This window comes from Ptiloglossa arizonensis, chromosome 4 (genome assembly GCF_051014685.1).
Source record: "Ptiloglossa arizonensis isolate GNS036 chromosome 4, iyPtiAriz1_principal, whole genome shotgun sequence".
Taxonomy (NCBI): domain Eukaryota; kingdom Metazoa; phylum Arthropoda; class Insecta; order Hymenoptera; family Colletidae; genus Ptiloglossa; species Ptiloglossa arizonensis.
This window is the reverse complement of record NC_135051.1, coordinates 14,563,301-14,582,403: the sequence shown is the minus strand read 5'-3', so window position 1 is coordinate 14,582,403 and position 19,103 is coordinate 14,563,301. Positions and strand designations below refer to the sequence as shown.

At 42.3% G+C, this 19,103-nt stretch overlaps 1 protein-coding gene across 3 annotated transcripts in view; it reads left to right on the top strand.

Annotated features, from left to right (window-relative positions):
- Window positions 1-19,103, top strand: part of Ptc (protein patched) — an 81,446-nt gene that overhangs the window by 26,870 nt on the left and 35,473 nt on the right. For all 3 annotated transcript variants that reach the window (XM_076309600.1, XM_076309598.1, XM_076309599.1), the window contains exon 2: window positions 504-696. In XM_076309600.1, coding sequence (XP_076165715.1) covers window positions 504-696 — 193 coding nt within the window. The remainder of the gene's footprint in view (window positions 1-503; window positions 697-19,103) is intronic.

Below are 19,103 nucleotides of genomic sequence, written 5' to 3'. Positions count from 1 at the left end.
CGAAAACAGAGTTTTTAAACGTAGTTTGCAAATGTACGTTAGAATCTTTCCTTTTCTTTTTTTTTTTTTTGGAGCAACTTTTTCTAGAACCCTTGAAGAAATAGGCTAAAATTCAAGAGGATCAAATTCGAAAGCAGAGTTTTTAAACGTAATTTGCAAATGTACGTTAGAATCTTTCCCTTTTCTTTTTTTTTTTTTTGGAGCAACTTTTTATAGAGCCCTTGAAGAAATAGGCTAAAATTCGAGCAGATCAAATTCGAAAGTAGAGTTTTTAAACGTAGTTTGCAAATGTACGTTAGAATCTTTCCTTTTTTTTTGGACCAACTTTTTCTAGAGCCCTTGAAGAAATAGGCTAAAATTCGAGCAGATCAAATTCGAAAACAGAGTTTTTAAACGTAGTTTGCAAATGTACGTTAAAATCTTTCCTTTTCTTTTTTTTTTTGGAGCAACTTTTTCTAGAGCCCTTGAAGGAATAGGCTAAAATTGCGGTTCACCTTTCTCAGGGCAAAGCGGAAGGTCAGAGGTCTGCGGTGTGGATCAGGGCAAGGCTGCAGGATCAGCTGAGTCAGCTGGGCTACTTCCTGCAGAGGCACGCAGGCAAGGTCCTCTTCCTCGCGATCGTCGCTTTGGCTACGTTCTGCGTTGCCCTGAAGTCCGCTCAAGTTCACAGCAAGGTCGAACAGCTCTGGGTCCAAGGTAAGTGCGTCACCGAAATATTTTCTACGAATAAGTGCAACCTAGTCGGTGCTTCCATTTTTGAATTTTATCAATAATCGAACAAACAACAGGAAAATGCCAACTCGAAAAGAACAAAACGATAGTCGTATTTTTGGAACGCAGTTGTCTTTTCTTCGTTTTTCTTCACCGGTGCTCTTGTTAACGCGTTGAATACCACGGTGGTCATTGTTCGCGTTCACAATATTTTTATTAACCCCTTGATACTTCTAATCGAAACAATTCGCATGGACGATGCTGGAGATGCAATTTTTCTTTGCTAAATAAATTTTAACGATTGAACGTACAAGGTGAAACTAAGTTACAATTGTAATTCTTTTATCTCGAATTGAACGATACATATACAACTCGTACACACGTCCATCAATAGCTTCCGTTGGACGTATACACGCGTCCATAATTCAATCGATAGCTTTCTCTAAACGCATATATACATCAGTAACACTCAAAGGGTTAAAACACTTACAAGGAACTAACCTTAATACTTTTGAAGCTTTAAATAAGGTTACCGGTATTCTATAAAATAACAAGCATAAAAGAACAATATTTCTTCGTTTCGCGCCACAGTTCGAACAAATGTCGAGAACATTCTCAAATATGAAAAACTGGCGTGTCAGTGTCAACTCTTCGAGGCACAGTCGTTAAACGTGTAAAACGATACGGTGTAACTAAAATTGGAAAATAGATCGATTGGATATTTAATCATCAGATGGAGTATCAACGGTCTCGCCGTGAAACTTGTACGGAGTTATTTTAATTTTTTCACGCTGGATTGAGAAATATATTCTACCCCGTATATCAAGGTATTAAAAAGGTGGGACATTTCTTAACCCACTGTGCTCCAAAGAGTCAAGTAAACCCTCGAACGTACGTATCGAGTATACCCGGCACTACCGATTATCGCGCAGGATTGATTACGCCTATTCGATGTCGAGTATGAAAGCGCAATTGATTATAGCAGTTTGTTTCTTACGTTGAAATTACACCGGCGAGCCTTGGCCACGGAAATCCAGAGGGTTTGATGAATGACCGCGGGACTTTGTAACGATGTTCCGACAGTTCTCTTTGTAATACAGAAAGCACATCTGGTATAGAATGCATTTTCTGCAAACCGTGGTACTCGGTGCATGCTGCAAGGTGTACGACACAGCTTGTGTGTTCACGGTGACAGGGACATTATTCTCTCGCTTTCAACGTTTTCCGCGTCGTTCACTCCCTCTCCCCTCCTCTCTTCTTAAACGCTGAGAAAATTTGATCGCTGGAACTCGATTCCTCGTACGGTATCTGTTGTTCTTCTTTTTTTTTTTAACAGTTGCGATCGTGAACCATTATAGGATGTAGCCAGGGAAATAATTTACGTTGACACGTTAAAGGTTACACCAGTTTTCTATACTTGAGGATGATCATGATGTTCGTAGCGCGGTGTGAATAGTTGAAATATTCGGTAATTTGTCGATTTGCTGGTTATTTTACAAGAGTAACTAGAGTAATGGTATTTAAAAGTAATTTACAAATATTGGACTTTGTGTCTTTCAAATGCTTTAAAGAATCGTAACTTTAGAACGCTGGTTACCAGTGATTGTTATTGCATTTAACGTGTTAACAGTTTAACGATCTATTAGTTGGTTTTTTTTTTCCACCGACACTTATCGTTGTTTTATTACCATAGAATAACAGAAAACGAGCAACGTTCAAAAATTTAGTTTGATATTTCTATGGAAATTAGAGAAAGCCTGTATGCATTCTTGCACAACTGCATAAACCGTAACAGAACCGATGTCAGGATGTACAGTGAATCAAAAAAGTATTCGTACACTATAATATAAGGAAATTCGACAAAAAGTGTTCTCGAGAGGCTAAAATCAAGACTCGAAATTTCAACGATTCTTTGTTCACTGTTAGACGATAGAGCACTAATTATAAAAAAAATAAAGTTACGAAGAAATTGAAGTTATGAAGAAATTAAAGTTACGAAGAAATTGAAGTTGGGAAGAAATTGAAGTTACGAAGAAATTTCTCTTCGATTTCTCAAATACAACTTTAGAATAGTGCGAAATAGAGCAAAACATTTTCGATAAATGTTCAGCTCCAAGTGCTCTATCATTCAGTTGCAAAAGAATCCCAAGAAAAATTACATCGAAAAAACAAAATTACATTAAAACCTTCGAGACTTGATCTCACCATCTTAAAAAAATTTCCAGTGGATACAAATTTTTCATTAAAATCAGTCTTACAGGTAAGAAGAATTTCCTGATAATACAGCGCACGAATACTTTTTGGAGCAATTGTATTTGCAACGTGAGTTGCAAAGTGATCGATGAAGTCTACAGGACGTTCAATATCTGTTGGTAAACTGTGTTGACAATTGGTTCGTAAGAATTAAAAATTGATTCTACTTAATGGATCAACATCCGTCGAAATTGGGACGAAACTGGGCCGGTCGAACCGTTGCTCCAGCGACGTATATTGCGCTCGAAAAACGGACAGTTTCAGGTGAAAAAATACACGCGGACGAAGAGAGACAGAGGGAAGCCGGAATGGAGTGACAAAACGAGGACAGAGAATTGAACGAAACTGCTTTACCCCCACGCTCGGCACATCGTACATTAGTTTGCTCGCTGGGTGGCCCTCTATATTTATCCGTGGTCCGAAACGCTAATTCAAACACCCCGTTGCTAACTTAAACTTCAAGCGTGCCAGCGAAATCGAAAGATTTCGAGTGGCTCGATAGAATCGTGCACGGTGACCCGTGATTCGTTGTACATCGAACGTGGAACGATTATTCGTTCGGAAATAAATACAAAACCCGGAGTGAAGTTCTCCGTGCGAGATTTCATTCTCGATAAATTGGATTTTGAAAATTCATTGAAACGTACACTCGATCTACCGAATCGAGTGATAATTGTGTACTGGGCAAAGAGTCTTCTCCTCTTTTTCACCAAATGACGTTAATTACTTTTTAATTTCGCACATGCGTGTATATATAATGTACTAATCGATACTTCGTGTATTGAAAAAGTTCGAATATTGATTGTTGTTTGCCAGTTGATGCTAGTTTGAGTTTCTCGATAAAAAATGACAGTTGGTTCAATGGAATATAATGCGGTCAACGCCATAAACAGAGGAGTTTGAACTACCCTAGCGAGATCATTGAAACGTATCTGCTCGAGTACCGTAAGACAGTTTATTTGATCGTTGGTAATTACATTCGGTGTGAGCCCAAATAAGTAACACGTAATTCGCAGCTGTGGCTGCATCACCGAACTAAAGAAACGGTCCCGGTAAACACTTGTACATACATGATTATATCCCTGGTTCAGATCACCTGGATAATGACCCTCATCAGTACAAACGCTTTGGACATTATAGAAGTCCGTTGTAAGTGTCGATTACCACGAAGTAACTCGAAGTAACGTGAAATCTCAAAAAATGGGCAAAACCTGGAGAAGAGTTTTTTCTCTCGGTGCATTTGGAACGTACAATATGCCTCTAAACACTGCGTCAGGCTAAATCTATGTAAGAATGATTCATCGAAACGAAGTTCTTTCTTCCAACGTATCTACTACGAGGAGTTTCGTCATGGGTGCATAATCGTGATCGTATCTGGTCACGATTAGACCAACTCTGTGAGAAGGATAACTGAACAAATTTATATCACGATCTTCTAAACGTATACCTAATTTTGATGGAGAACAGGAGCAAATTCTTCACATTTTAGGAGTCGTGAAATCTCAAATCCAAGGTAGTTATTATTTGGTTGTTCGTAAAGTCGTTTCGTTTTCCAAAATGGAGAATATATAATTTGATAAAATGTTTATACATTGTAAAAGAATCGTAAAAGAATTCTCACCAAAAGAAAAAACGAAATGAATTCCGAACAACCTAATAGATCGTTTCAATATTGGCCTACTTACCTTTTGTGTGTATGTGTGGGTGTGTACAAACGTTACAATGGCTTTACCTGTTATACGATCTTCGTAATATGGTCTAAAATGATTCGAGAATCTCAGCAACGCTCACGTGGCAATACTTTCACTCACTCGACCAAAAAAAAACGTGACTTTACGCGTAAGAAAACAAAAAGAAAAATCAAAACCGTGCGATAACATTTTTTCCTTCGAGTCTTCGTTTTCGAGGAAACACACCTTGAAGTTGCTCGAAGCACGCACAAGTTTTGTTAAATTTCTGTTCAGTGAATCTCCTCTCGGATGAAACTGCCATCTCGTAATCAAAAACAATCTTCAACGAGGCAGAAAAAAAAACATTTGCAAAAAAAACCGTCTCAAAGACTTACCAGTCCGCCCCGAAAGCATCTTCAGCTTTTCTCAAGGACGGAACCGCAGGAGAGTCAATTTATTTATTATTTATTATTTTACAAAAAGTCACAATCGGACAATAACGATATCACTCGTGATTAATATACTGTACAGATTTTATCTCTCACATGCCACCAACGTTAAAAAACACCAGTAACACGACACAATGTTTCTTTCGACGATCAGTTTCGAAGATAAATAACTACAAACAAAATTAATATTTTCCAATCGTTCTATTGGATTGTTCGGAAAGTCATTTCGTTTTCCAAAATGGAGAATATACAATTTGACAGATTTTATCTCTCACATGCTACCACCGTTAAAAAACACCAGTAACACGAAACAATGTTTCTTCCGACGATCAGTTTCGAAGATAAATAACTATAAACAAAATTAATATTTTCCAATCGTTCTATTGGATTGTTCGGAAAGTAATTTCGTTTTCCAAATTGGAGAATATACAATTCGATCAAATATTTACATTCTAAAAAAATCGTGTTTCAGTTTCACCAAAAAAAAGAACGAAATGACTTTACGAACAACTTATAATATATGCGTGCTGTCGTTTTTTGATAAAAAAAACTGTCGAGCGTAAGGGACAAGCCAATAGGTCGACTTAAGGGCCAGAGCTCGAAGAATGAAAATAGAGGCGAATAATGAAAAATATTGTTCGGTATTGGGGCCAAACATTGCTTTCCACGGGAAGAGGAGAAGCTGCATTGCTGTGTCCTGGCTAACTGTTCCAAGGATTCTTTCGTCACGGTCCGCTCGGCACGAACACCGTTGTCGTTTTTCGCCTAGGATCAAAGTTAAGGCCATCGGATTTCCTCGAGCGCAGGGAACAGTCCAACGCCAAGATTATAGACGTATCAGCGTTTTATGAGATTTTAATGAGCAAACGAGTTTGCGCGGGATCGCCCTCAAACAACGTTCGAGCGGCGTAACGATCAGCGAAGCGTGAATCGAGCGAGCGCTCCTTAAATGAAATTCCGACGAAATGTCGGCAAAAATTCGTACCAGCGATTATCTCACGGGAAATCGTTAAAACGCCATCCATCTCGGGCAAACTTTCCGTAATCGAACTGTACTTTCGTACAGTGGTATGTATTTTCACGCACAGCTCGAATAGCGGGAATTTTAATTTTTTCTTCTTTTTTAAACTTAAAATTTCTACGCGCGCAGACTTTTCATCGTTTACATTCCGCGTTTGGTTTTTAAATTGTTTCTCGATGTTCAATCGTGGCTTCTGAATTCCAACAACTTGTCGTTTGTTTATAAGAATACTTCAAACTTCTCGTACGAGAGTCACGGTTTGATTAATTAAAAAATTTGCATTGGTCAATGTTGAGCTGATTGGGTTTGTGTATGTATACGTATTGGATATATAGTTCTGTTTCTTAAAATATAGAGATTCACAAAGTGGTGTTTACGGATTATTTGTTATTCTAAACTATGCGAATAAGTCGCTGTGTGCAATTATGATTGGTTACAAAGTTATGTAACATTTTTTGGAGAAGAGTGATGGTTGTACAAAACTGTTTTATTTTATATACGTATTAAGAGAAATTAACAGTTTGATAAATATACCTGCAACTAGACAATAGTATTGAATTTTTCGGAAAGTCATTTCGTTTTTTTGGTGAAAATGAAACACGATTTTTTCAAAGTGCATAAACATTTTATTACATTATATATTCTCCATTTTGAAAAACGAAATGACTTTACGAGCAACCCAATAGTTATAATTAATTACACAGAAAATAACACAAACTACTTGATCGAGAAAAATATAATAAATACGAAAGTCTTTAAAAGAAAGTTTACTATTATACATAACTAGTGACTCGTATAAATTTTATTGCATCTGTATCCATCATTAATGGCTGTGTTTCCTGTTATTCGACTCTGTCACTGTCACGTGGCTTTGTTTACCGTAATCTTTTGAGTTAAACACAGTACAGGGTAAGCAAGTTGGAGCGAGAGTGCTGACGTACGAATGTAATCGTAAAATCACGTAATAAACAATATTTCTACAAATCTCTCGTACGCACAACGCATCAAATTTTATAACAACAAATGCTCATCTTCGATTATCAATTACGATATAAAAAACTACCCTTGATATTTAATCGAATTCTGCCAACTACTTTTTATGTATACAATTATTATATCCGGAGTAGCTTTAGTCGTAAGTTTGCATCGTAATCGAATCCAGTCGACTACTTTTTATGTATATAATTATTATATCCGGAGTACCTTCAGTCGCAAGTGTGCATTATAATCGAATCCAGTCAACTACTTTTTATGTGTATAATTATTATATCCGGAGTGCCTTCGGTCGTAAGTTTGCGTTAAAAACTGAAAAAAATGTTAAATTTTCGGATCTTGATTTTATCCTCTCCAGGGAATTGTTTATCGACAAAAAAATTACGTCCTATGCAATCCGGCGTGCTTTACACGCGCATAAACTTTCATTGAAATCGTACTTGTAGATCAGTCGAATTTCCTCGTAATATAACGCACAAATACTTTCTCGATCCGCTGTACGTTCCAACGTACACTTTAACCAAAAATCCCTTCTGGACAGTCTCGCCGATGTCTACATTCGCTGCAGCTCCGCGCGTCAACTCCAACGTACACAACCGATCGGAAGAGAGCAGTCCCACCGTAGCAACGAACTCTCTCGGTTTACCGTCGCGTTGTATCGGTCGAAGTGTATCGCGGCGCTCACGAAAGCGTGTTCAAGGCTAATTAATACCGTATCACGAGCGCGCAACGGCGTGGAGAAAAACCGACGAGCAATTTGCACGGCAGTGTCGCGGCTTTTTGCTACCGCGAGTCGTTACGTGTTTAAAGGCCTAACGCACTAATCGTCGAGCGCGGGCTGTGCGCGAGAAAGGTTGCGCGTAAAGACCACGTGAGTAGTGCGAGCGAGCCGTGCGGTGTGGACGATATCGCGACGCAAGAAAAGAGGGCTTTCGAGAGATGGTGATTCGAGATGTGTGCATGCGTGCTCCAGCGCCCGCGCCCGCGCCCGCGCCCCTCGCCCGCGCCCGCGCCCGTGCCCCTCGCCCGCGCCCGCGCCCGCGCCCGCGCCCGTGCCACCGCCCGACCGGGGATCGGTACCGGATATCCGTGAGGTGACTGTTGCCCGGGCGACCGCGCGGGATATGCGGGCTCTGTGTGCTCGCACGGGCGAGGGCCGGACGGTTCCTCGAGCGTAAAAGACCGTCCACCGAGACGGTGCGCGACGATTGCATCGGGAGAGACGGAATGGAATTTAACTTTACGACTTCACGCCGCGATTTGACGATATTCCGGGAATACCTAGCGGGTATAAATTCTGTCGGCGGTGAGATCGATAAACGTTGCTTTATGGACCCCTCGATCTTGGCTCAGGGTTGACCGGTGGGGTTACGTGTGGTGAGAGGCTCGCGAAGGTACGTACAGGCGGGTAATCAAGAACTCGAAGCCGTTTTTATCGGCGGCGGGAGACGCGGATCGTTTACGGCTCAGCTTTTAATTGTTCGAAATTGTTCACATTTTACTCGCGCGAGAGCCAGCCGTGCCGAGACACGAACGAACGTGATCCTACGAGGGTGTTTTAAATCGACGTCGATCGAGCGTGGAAAGAACGAGCACCCGGCGTCGGTTTTCAATCACCTGCGGCCGTACCTGTTACACGTTTCCTTCTTACGGTCGAAACCCCACACTTCAGCACCGGGTCGCCTCTTTCTTTCGTTTTGAAGCACAATCGAGTGGTGGGGCCAATTTTCGCTGGTATCGAAAATCAATGCGCGGCTAAGAGGAAGTGGAAGTTATAATTCACGTTCGGCGTCGTCGGTTGCAGCTGCAATCGGAGAATTGGATCGGTATCCAATAAACTTAATTAACCCTTGTGTCGGTAAACGGGTACACGGATATACTCTTTTTCGTATTTGGTTAGGAATGTTTCGGTGTTCTTGTTAAAGTATCGCCGAACCGCTTCGAGTTCTCGTTATTGGACAATTTCTGCGTTCGATTGCGTTTTCGGAATAAATATTTACGAGGAATGTTTCAAACACGAGCGTTCCGTTTTTGCGCGTTATTGAAGGGGAATAACCAACGTACCTCTTCCATTCATTCTTGGAAGGGTAAAATAAAAGTATCGGGTTGTTCAGAAAATCGTTTCGTTTTTTGTTTTTTTCTTTTTGGTGAAAACAGGATTCTTTTAGAGTGTGTAAACATTTTATTAAATTATATGTTCTCCGTTTTGAAAAACGAAATTACTTTCCGAACAACCCAATATATTCGATCTTAAATTCTATCTTTTCTTTCCCAATGGTTTATATTCTATTGGGTTGTTCGTAAAGTCATTTCGTTTTTTTTTTTTTTTTTTTTTTTTTTTTGATGAAAATGAAACCCGATTTTTTTAAAGTGCGTAAACATTTTATTAAATTAATCTCCACTTTGGAAAACGAAATGACTTTTCGAACAACCCAATACTAGGTTGTTCAACGAAGTTTTGTCGTTTTTTCCATTGTAAAAAAATACTTTGACACCCCAACTTTAAACAACTGTAAATATACAAACGAGTCGACGGATCTACACAAAATTTCAAACATGTTCACCGAACAGTATTACCATCTTCAGAAAAATAAAACGATGAACCTAATAACGCCAATTCTTATCGAACGACAAAACTTATCGAGCAACCTATTACACATTTGTGCAAATCACACCAACGTCTTCAGCATCGGATCACACTATACTTATTACTACATTTTCTCCCGAAATCTCGGAAAACGTTACGTTCTGTATTTAAAAAAAGTCAGGAAAAAGTTCCGAGTCTTACAAAAGAAATGATTGTTTATTCGAATACACGTTAGTTGTCAAACCTTGGTAAACATTTTCGTCGTCGACTCGAGGATTAACTCGCTCCAGAGACGCGATCCATCGATGTGAATGAAAAATAGCAAAATGGTGTCCTCGATCGTGAACGCTTCTACCCAGGAGCGCGAGCAGGTGGTTTCATTTTTGTGAATCAAAAATCAAGTGCATCCACTTAATTCAGTCTCTTTTGCCCTTGTTTCCGCGCACGGCGGCGCGGTAGGTTCGCTAAACAGAGAGGCTGGCACACGCGCCAATATCGTTCGTCTCGTTTCCACCGTCTTTGGTCTCCTTCTCTTCCTGAACATCCGTATACGGCGGAGGTGGTTTGCTCTCTCGAGTCTCGAGAGGAAAAGACGGACAATGCGGAGGAAGGAGATCGGAAGAGCAAGAGTGGCTCCTTTTGCCTCACCTTTGAGAGATAATACGTTCGTATAGGTCATTCCAAGAAACGGGAACTTATACACGATAACGCGTCATCCTTGAGCTGCGCTAACATATTTGAGAAAGTGTCGAAGGTTGGCGATACAACGAGAAAAAAAGAAGGAATTTTAATCGATTCGCTCGATTCGTTCCCGACCGAGATCTTTATCGCAAAGTTTCGGCTCTCGAGTTTTGGATCTTCGGAAAATGGAAACTCCGAGAAAGATTTACAAAGCACATTTACGAAGTTCCAAATTCGTACTGGGAATTCGAATTTTACAAAACTGTACTGCGATCTGAAGTATGTAGAATGTTCTTCAATTTTGCAAAATACAAATAGAATTTTATCTCGAAATAATAAGAAGCAACGAAGAAGAGTCTCATTCGTTGCTCCGGGTGTTTATTTCGGGATATCGTTTTGGCCCCTCGATGAAACAATCCGATACTCGCAAAGCACTACCAGCACGTGTGTTTGCCTCGTTAAAGAGGAAAAGCTGTAAAACTGAACATTTCGTTCTAAAGTAAGTAGAGTGTTCTTCAATTTTGCAAAATACAAATAGAATTTTATCTCGAAATAACAAAAAGCAACAGAGAAGAATCTCATTCGTTGCTCCGAGTGTTTATTTCGGAGCATCCTTTCGAGCCCTCGACGAAACAATCCGATACTCGCAAAGCACTACCAGCACGTGTGTTTCCCTCGTTAAAAAGGCAAAAGTTGTAAAACTGAGCATTTCGTTCTAAAGATTGTTCATCAATTTTGTAAAATACAAATAGCATTTTATCTCGAAATAACAAAAAGCAACAAAGAAGAATCTCATTCGTTGCTCCGGGTGTTTATTTCGGGATATCGCTTTGGGCCCTCGGTGAAACAATTCGATACTCGGAAATCGTTAGCAGCGCGAAGGTGTGTTTCCGTTGTTGGAAAGGAAAAGCCGTGAGGAAAATTAGCGTCGGTCTATAAGTCGGAAGTGGCTAGGCGGCGTCTTCCTGGAACGACCTGTACCGAGGGCCAAGCGGTGCAAGAAGGCCGCCGCGGCGTTAGTGTGACAAGGACAGACAGAGGACGAAGGCACGACCGTGCACGAGGGACGGCCGACTGCTTACATCTTCATTAGGCCCCCATGGCTCCGAGTGGGAGCGAGAACCGACAGAGGGACGGAGAACGAGCTTGAGAAGAAGAAAACGATGATGAAGAGGGAGAGGAAGACGTAGACCGAGGAGACACGGGAGCGAGCGAAACGGAGGGATTCCGTAAGGCCGCAACGGGGATAAGAAAGTCAGAAGACCGTCGTCCAAAGACCCACCGGGAATCTGTTGTTGTTGCACCGACGGACGGACGAACGGCCGCGTAAACAGAGGATCTCATCTTCTGTTTACCACGTTTACGATTGTTACGCGCCAGTTCTTACGCGCGACGGGAACATCGAAGCGAGGACGTCGAGTTTACCACCACCTCCCCCCAGCAATTGGTTACTCGGCGAGAAACGTCCCTGGTTGAACGAGTCCATTCGTTGGTTCCATTATCGAACGATTTCGAACGATTATCGTTGAACCGAGTCCAGGTTCGGTGTGCTCGGATCGCGGCTGGGCAGCTTTGTCGATGTCGTTTCTTAGAAATATATATCCACTCTGGAGGATCTCGGTCCCGATCGTATCCTCGGTGAACAGAAGCTGGATAAATCACCGGCCAGGCGTTGAGAGCTATCTCTAATCAGACGTTTCCCCCGAGGATCGAGAGCAAAACGACAACGCTTTATCGGCGAACGGATCGTATCGGCTGAACGCGTCCATAACGTAATTTCCGTTGGAAAAGAAGCGCCGCGGCACCACCGGATGAGAGCCGCTGGGATTGGATGGGGCTCGGTTCCGGTGAATGGTCGCGGTGGGTGGCCCGGTGGGCTCTCTGTGTGCGCCAAGCCAACCCAGCCAGCCAACCAGCGGTGGGCCTGCGTGCCTGAGCGATTGAGCCAAGTCTCAGCTCCTCCGTGAGCCTCAGAGAGCTAAGCCTGCTTCGAAGGGCCCCCTTCGTTTTCTTCTCTCGTCTTCCTCTTCTCTCCCTACTATTTAGTGCTCCGACTCCCTCAAAACTCCGTCAGGAACAGTCAGGAAAGGGGCCACGAGGGTTTCTACGCCAAGTAGCCTTAGACCCCACCTTTATCTGGGGCCCTGTCGGCCGCGCGGTCCTCCGGTCCTTCCTTTTTCCATCTCTCGTGGCGTCTCTACTATCCGTCCGATGGGCATCAACCCCGAAACTTTATCCGCAAGACCTACGATAATGAAGCCACTGGAGATAGCGCTTTATAGACCAGCTTTCGCGAGTATAATTGGCTGTATCGAAGCGCCGGCCGGCCGGCCGGCTGCCCGGTCCACGGGGGGACCACTTTTATTTCTCGTGGTTCCTTTTAATGTCGTGTCGCGTTGCCGTAAATCCGTTTTTATCGACTCGAGTTGTTCGGATCCACCTCGAGATTGGACCGTTGATTTTCCAAACCCCACGGTTCAACCTAAACCCCGTGCCTTCCTAGCGACGGCTAGGTGTTAACGACGTTATTGGCGGAATTGATCGCGTCGATTCGGTCGACTCCTCTTCACCGCGGCGAAAGTAGACGATCTCCTACTTTTATCGAGTCACGGTTCAACCGAGTGGACGAAAATCGAACTTCCAAACGACGTTACCGCGACACACCGCAAACTCGTGTACGCGACAGAGATTGAAATCGAGTCGGTGAATTTTAACGGGATTACGTATATCACCACGTGGAATTTACGTCTTCTTCGATCGAGCCTAATTGGCAATTTGAATAATTGTCGAATAATTGAATAAGCGACGCGATGGTTCGTCGCGTTGCAAAGGAAAATAGGTATCGACTCGCTATAGGTGAAACGGGTGACGTAGATCGGAAGATATCTATTGAAAGTTTGTACAATTTGTGAACAGTTCCCTTCAACGTGTTTATTCTAAGTAAGTCGCGCAATAAACAATCAGTGGTCTCGTCTGTTCCGTACTCCGTGAATGCGTCACTCGGGGGAAGATAGGAAAGGGAGGTCCTGGTAGCACGTGGTTCTTATATTTTCACACGCCGTAAAGCTGTCCACACGTGCGTTTCCACGACACTGACAGACGTTCAATCTTGTTGGTCTCCCCTGAGATCAGCTTCCAAAACGGAAGAACCCACTTTCCGGAACTTATTCATAAAGTGTCAGAAGAAACCGTTTCGCGGAACGTTTATTTAGCGACAGATGGTGGCCACTGGTGCATGCGCGTATAATACATCAATGGTACGTACGAACACTAACTACGAGAGCACCAGAGCCAAGACAAAAGCGTGACTCGTACAGCGAAACACATTTTAAGGGGGTATTCTCGTCCGGACGGGTACTTTTTAGGCAACCTTGATGAATCGAAAAGGAAAAAAAAAACACCACAGAGCGTGCAAGAAATTTAGCTTCCCACGGACGTTTATTCGCGCGACAACTAATTGTGAAAGGACTTTCGAGCAATTATATTCAATATTCTACGCGATGGGGACCGCCGTGAAAGTTACGCTTGAACGACGACATTGATTGGGCCCTTCCTAATTACCCGATTCAAATAATTCCTCTTGCTTTTTAACCCGTACGAGTGTAGGTATCGTTCGAACTTGAACAAGTAATATACGATCAGATTTAACAGAGTGGTGGTATTTGAAGGAATAATTTGGTTTTTTGGTGCACAAGGAGAAGGTCTGGATATAGATGGTAAACAAGTTACAAGTAGCGACGAGTGTAGGTATCGTTCGAATTAAAATAAATAATATACGATTGGATTTCACAGAGTGGTGGTATTCGAAGGAATAATTTGGTTTTTTGGGCACAAGGAGAAGGTCTGGATATAAATAGTAACAAAGTTACAGGTAGCGACAATCTTAGACATTTGATCGCTTTCTAATCAATGATTGGCTACAGTAATGCCATCTGTGACCTGGTAAATTATTTATTCAAGTATCGCGATTGCTAGTCAAAAATCAATCTTTCTTCGTATTCAATATTCTTCTCCATTTTCGTTACTTTCAAAGATATTTAACCAAATAAACGTTTCATCGTCAAACTTTATGGACAGCTTTCATCCCCTGAATACGTCAGTCTAGTAACATTATCCAATCAAAATTTCACGTGTGAAATTTCTTCGAAATTGAAAATTGTCGAGCAGTGTACCTCGTGTTCCAACTAATAGATTGCACAATAAGTTTTGTCGAAACGAAGCTATTAGGTTCATTATTTTATTTTTCTAAAGATCCTACTACTCGTTCGTATACACTTACTGTATATTTACAGTCGCCCAAAGTTGAAGTGTCATAGTATCTCTTTACAATGGAAAAAGACGACAAACCTTCATTGAACAACCTAGTAACTGGGAACGTATTGAATTGTTCGTTTTAGTTTTCCAAAATGGAGAATATATAATTTAATAAAATATTCATACACTCTGAACAAATCGTGTTTCATTTTCACCAAAAAAAAAACAACTTTCCAGACAACCCTATAGAAAGCTTTCGGTTGGTCCGTACTCGACGCACCGTTTCAAAATTCCTCGCACCGCGCAAGATCGCCAAGCTGTTTCACTGTGGTTCCGTTGAGGAAACGTCGTCGACGAGTTGTTCGCGGACAGTGTCGGTCAATTTGCAACGCAAGTGGTCTCTAGGTACCGCAAAACCCGCGAACGGGCCAAACACTTTCCAGGAAGACGCAGATATCGTTAGAGTTACCGGGTCCGTAGCTGCGAGTCCCATCACGCGTCCACGACAACCGATCATTCTGCCTTTTAGACAAGCGATTCGTGGTCGGCCGAGACGAGCATTTGGCTAGTAGTATCGCGAAATTAACGTATAACCGGTAATTGGACGGAATATCCCTTTAACGATTCGACGGTCGTGTCCTACCTTGTCCGGCTTAACAGCCTTCTCGTTTGAAATTTAAGGAGGAGAACTTAAGGAGGGCTGCCACCATCGTTGCTTCTGCTCCTACCGAGGCATTTAAGGACGAAGCACGAGAACCACGAAAAGGGGGTGGGAGTGATCTCTCTCCCGTTCGTTCCGTCTCTCCTTATCCCGGTGGGGTTCAGGGTTTCTGTTCGTTTCACGAGCAAAGGGCCGCTCGTTGCACCTGCTCTCCCTCATAGTACGTCGAACGTTTCTTCGTGGTGGAGAAGAGGAACACGCGCGTGTTCGTTTCTTCTTTCTTTTCTCCGTCTTCCTTTCCACTCTTTTCCCCTTTTCTTTGGAGTCCTCTGTTGATCCAAGGCTCGCTCGCTTGCTTACTCGCTCGCTTACTCGCGTCCGGCAGCCTCCTCCCTTGGGGCGAGCATCGAATTATCGTTAAACGTCGGTTCTTCCTCGACGCCGCGGGGACGGGACTGTCGCATGTGGGAGAACCAGATCGTTTTATTCCCGCTCGGGGGATTCTCCGTTGCGCTCGGTCTAATTATTTTCCGGTACGCGGAATTTCGAAGGTGGCTCGTTAGACCGCGAAACGGAAAGGGTCTTAGACGTTTTCGTTCGATTACGCGGTACGAGAACGATCGACGCTGCCAACGCCTCGGTGTTTTCCAATAAGGAGCTACCGTTGTTCGTCCATCGTCGAACGAAAACGCGGGGGTTACTGTTACGTACGGATCGCGTGTTCTGTTCGGGCCACGATTGTTACGAGCGATCTCTCGCCCGGTACGCGACGTAGTTGCGAGCGAAACGTGACTGATGACGATCGGGAAACCGAACGGGGAGACCGGGATCGTTCTGGTTTGTTCCACGGATTGCGGCGGGTGAATGAGACAGTCGACGAGGCTAAAAGACGCGGCCATTCAAAGGTGTCCCGGAGGGACAGAGACCGAGGTGGATTCTTACGCGGTACGATCACGGTAGCCGGAAGGGTGCAGATAGAACGGGAACGCGTCTCGCCACCGTGGAACGGACAAGGACGGAGAAATAATTACAGAGACTACCCGCCGATAAATCAAGATGCGCGTCCTCCCTACCTACCTCCCTTTCTCTACCCACCGTGATGCTCTTCTCTCTCTCTCTGCTGAATCACGGCTGGACTCCTCCGTCCTACTCGGCCTATTCCCTCCCTCGTTTTTCTCTCCCTCTGTCTCGATCCTGCCTCGCTCGGCTCCCTCTTCTCATCTCGCTTCTTCTTTATCGTGCTTTCCTCCGTTAAGACGCATGTTTCTTGCTACGTAGAGCGTAGAGAGTAGTGTCTTTATTACGCTCGATGGTCCGCCGCATTCTACAGGTTGATTCATCTTCCGGTGAACGGCGACTAGAATCACCGCGACTCGTGCAGCTACGCGTTCGTTCACGTGGGCGGGAACCGAGTGGCTGAGAAACTTGTTGCGAGTGATTCCGTTCGTAAGGAAACGACGTTCCTCCTGTCGCCCCCAGGGCCCTCGATAGCTGTTGCGCTTAACAAAATTTACCTCGTTTCGTACCACGAGACGATTTTCACGCGAAATAACTTTTAACGCGTGTTTGCGTATAGGGTGTCTCCCGACGAGCGCTACGAGCCAGAGGCGGCTGATTCTACGCGCGAAAGTATTGGGTTGTTCGGATAGTCGTTTCGTTTTCTTTTTTTTTTTGGTGAAAATTAAATACGAGTTTTGTAGAGTGTACAAATATTTTATTAATTTGTATATTCTCCGTTTTGGAAATTGAAATGACTTTCCGAATAATCCAATACATTCGATCGTAAATTTTATCTTTCTTTTCCCAATATTCTATTGGGTTATTCGGAAAGTCATTTCGTTTTTTTTTTTTTTGGTGAAAATGAAACACGAGTTTTTTAGAGCGTACAAATATTTTATTAAATTGTATATTCTCCGGTTTGGAAAACGAAATTACTTTCCGAACAATCCAATAGAACGATTGGAAAATATTAATTTTGTTTATAGTTATTTATCGTCAAAATTGATCGTCGAAAAAAACATTGTTTCGTGTTACTTGAGTTTTTTAACGTTGGTATATTATATATATTAATCACGAGTGATATCGTTATTGTCCGATTGTGACTCTTTGTAAAATAATAAATAATAAACAATTTGACCCTCCCTCGGTTCCGTCTTTGAGAAAAGCTGAAGATGCTTTCGGGGCGGACTGGTAAGTCTCTGAGACGGTTTTTTTTTTGCAAATGTTTTTTTTCTGCCTCGTTGAAAATTATTTTTTCGATTACGAGGCGGTAGTTTCATCTGAGAGCAGATCCACTAAACAGAAATTTAGCGAAACTTATTGTGCTTCGAGCAACTTCAAGGTGCGTTTCCTCGAAAACGAAGACTCGAAGGAAAAAATGTGTCTCTCACTGTTTTGATTTTTCTTTCTTTTTTTTTTCTTACGCGTAAAGTCACGTTTCTTTCGATTGATTGAGTGAAAGTATTGCTACGTGTGCGCTGCAGAGATTCTCGAATCGTTTTTACCTATTTGAAATAACAACATCCCTCCGCATAAATAATTGCTTCGTCTATGGACAAGAACTTAATAAGAATATTTGTGTCATTTTGAATTTTTGCGATGGATGGAGTTTCTAAATGTTTCAGAAATATTAATCCAAAACTTACCGAGCCACTAGTGGCCATAAAAAGAAAAGTAGAAAGTCAAATACCGTTCGAGGTATCGAACAGATTTTAATGTCGGAGACGTTGAAACCTTACTTTCTCGAGAACAAAAATTTCAATTCCGATCTCCGATTTATTTTTACCACCAACAAGTCACTTCTTTTTACCATTTATTTTTACACAAGACGTGTCGGTTCTCTTTCATTTTGTCGATTCACAAAGAAGGTATCTATTTATATCCGCAAATTGCGTCTCACCCTGACGTTGATACAAAATATTGACCCTCGTTAGTTCGAGCAACGTGTAGTGTGTCGATATTGCACGACCTTGCCTCGAACCGATCAATTTTACGCTATTTTATTACACATTCGGCGCTAAACGTGCACAGGTAATAATTTTCCATCATTTTTCCCGACGTGTCCACGTGTAAGGTAATCGATAGATTCCGGGAGGTAGCTTATATTGTTACTGTGAAAAAAAAAAAAATACGTAGCGGTTTTCGACATTCCACGAGGTAACAAGGAGAACAAAAGAGGAAGGGGGAGGGAAAAGGTCGAACGTGCGCAATCAGGTTCCCTTCTTCTTCACGCCACCTTCATTACGGTTCGTCCCTCGAGGTTTACGGTCAGGGTATCTGTCCCTGTTACCCAGGTCGGTCACGATGACCCTTCTGTCTTGGAACACTATCTTTTCCTCCAGCAACCACGAACGTTCCCCCTAGAACTGTATTACATAATGCTTCATAACGACTTTCATTAACTCACATCACGATACGCGTCCATTATATAAACAGTTTATAGATTCGAGCGTAGATTAATACGGACAATTATTTCTGATTAATTATCCACTTTGTTACCTGGTAACAATTCGAATGCTCGTGCTCGAAGTGTTCTTTTTTCTTTTTCTTTTTTTTTTTTTTATCAACGATTTAATTGGCTAGTTAGTAGAAGTAACATTTTTAGATTTATGACTTCGAACTAGATAAGGAATTAAGGGATAATTTATCGTTCATCATCGTGTCGCTGTTCATATTCTTCATCGTTTTTTTCGCAAGAACGAACAAAATTCTAATCCGTGCTATGTACAATTTATTAAATTTCGTTTTGAAGAGAAAACTAATTGTATTTCAGACCGAAGTATGTGACACACAAATTAATAGCACAGTTTCAATCGAACGTATT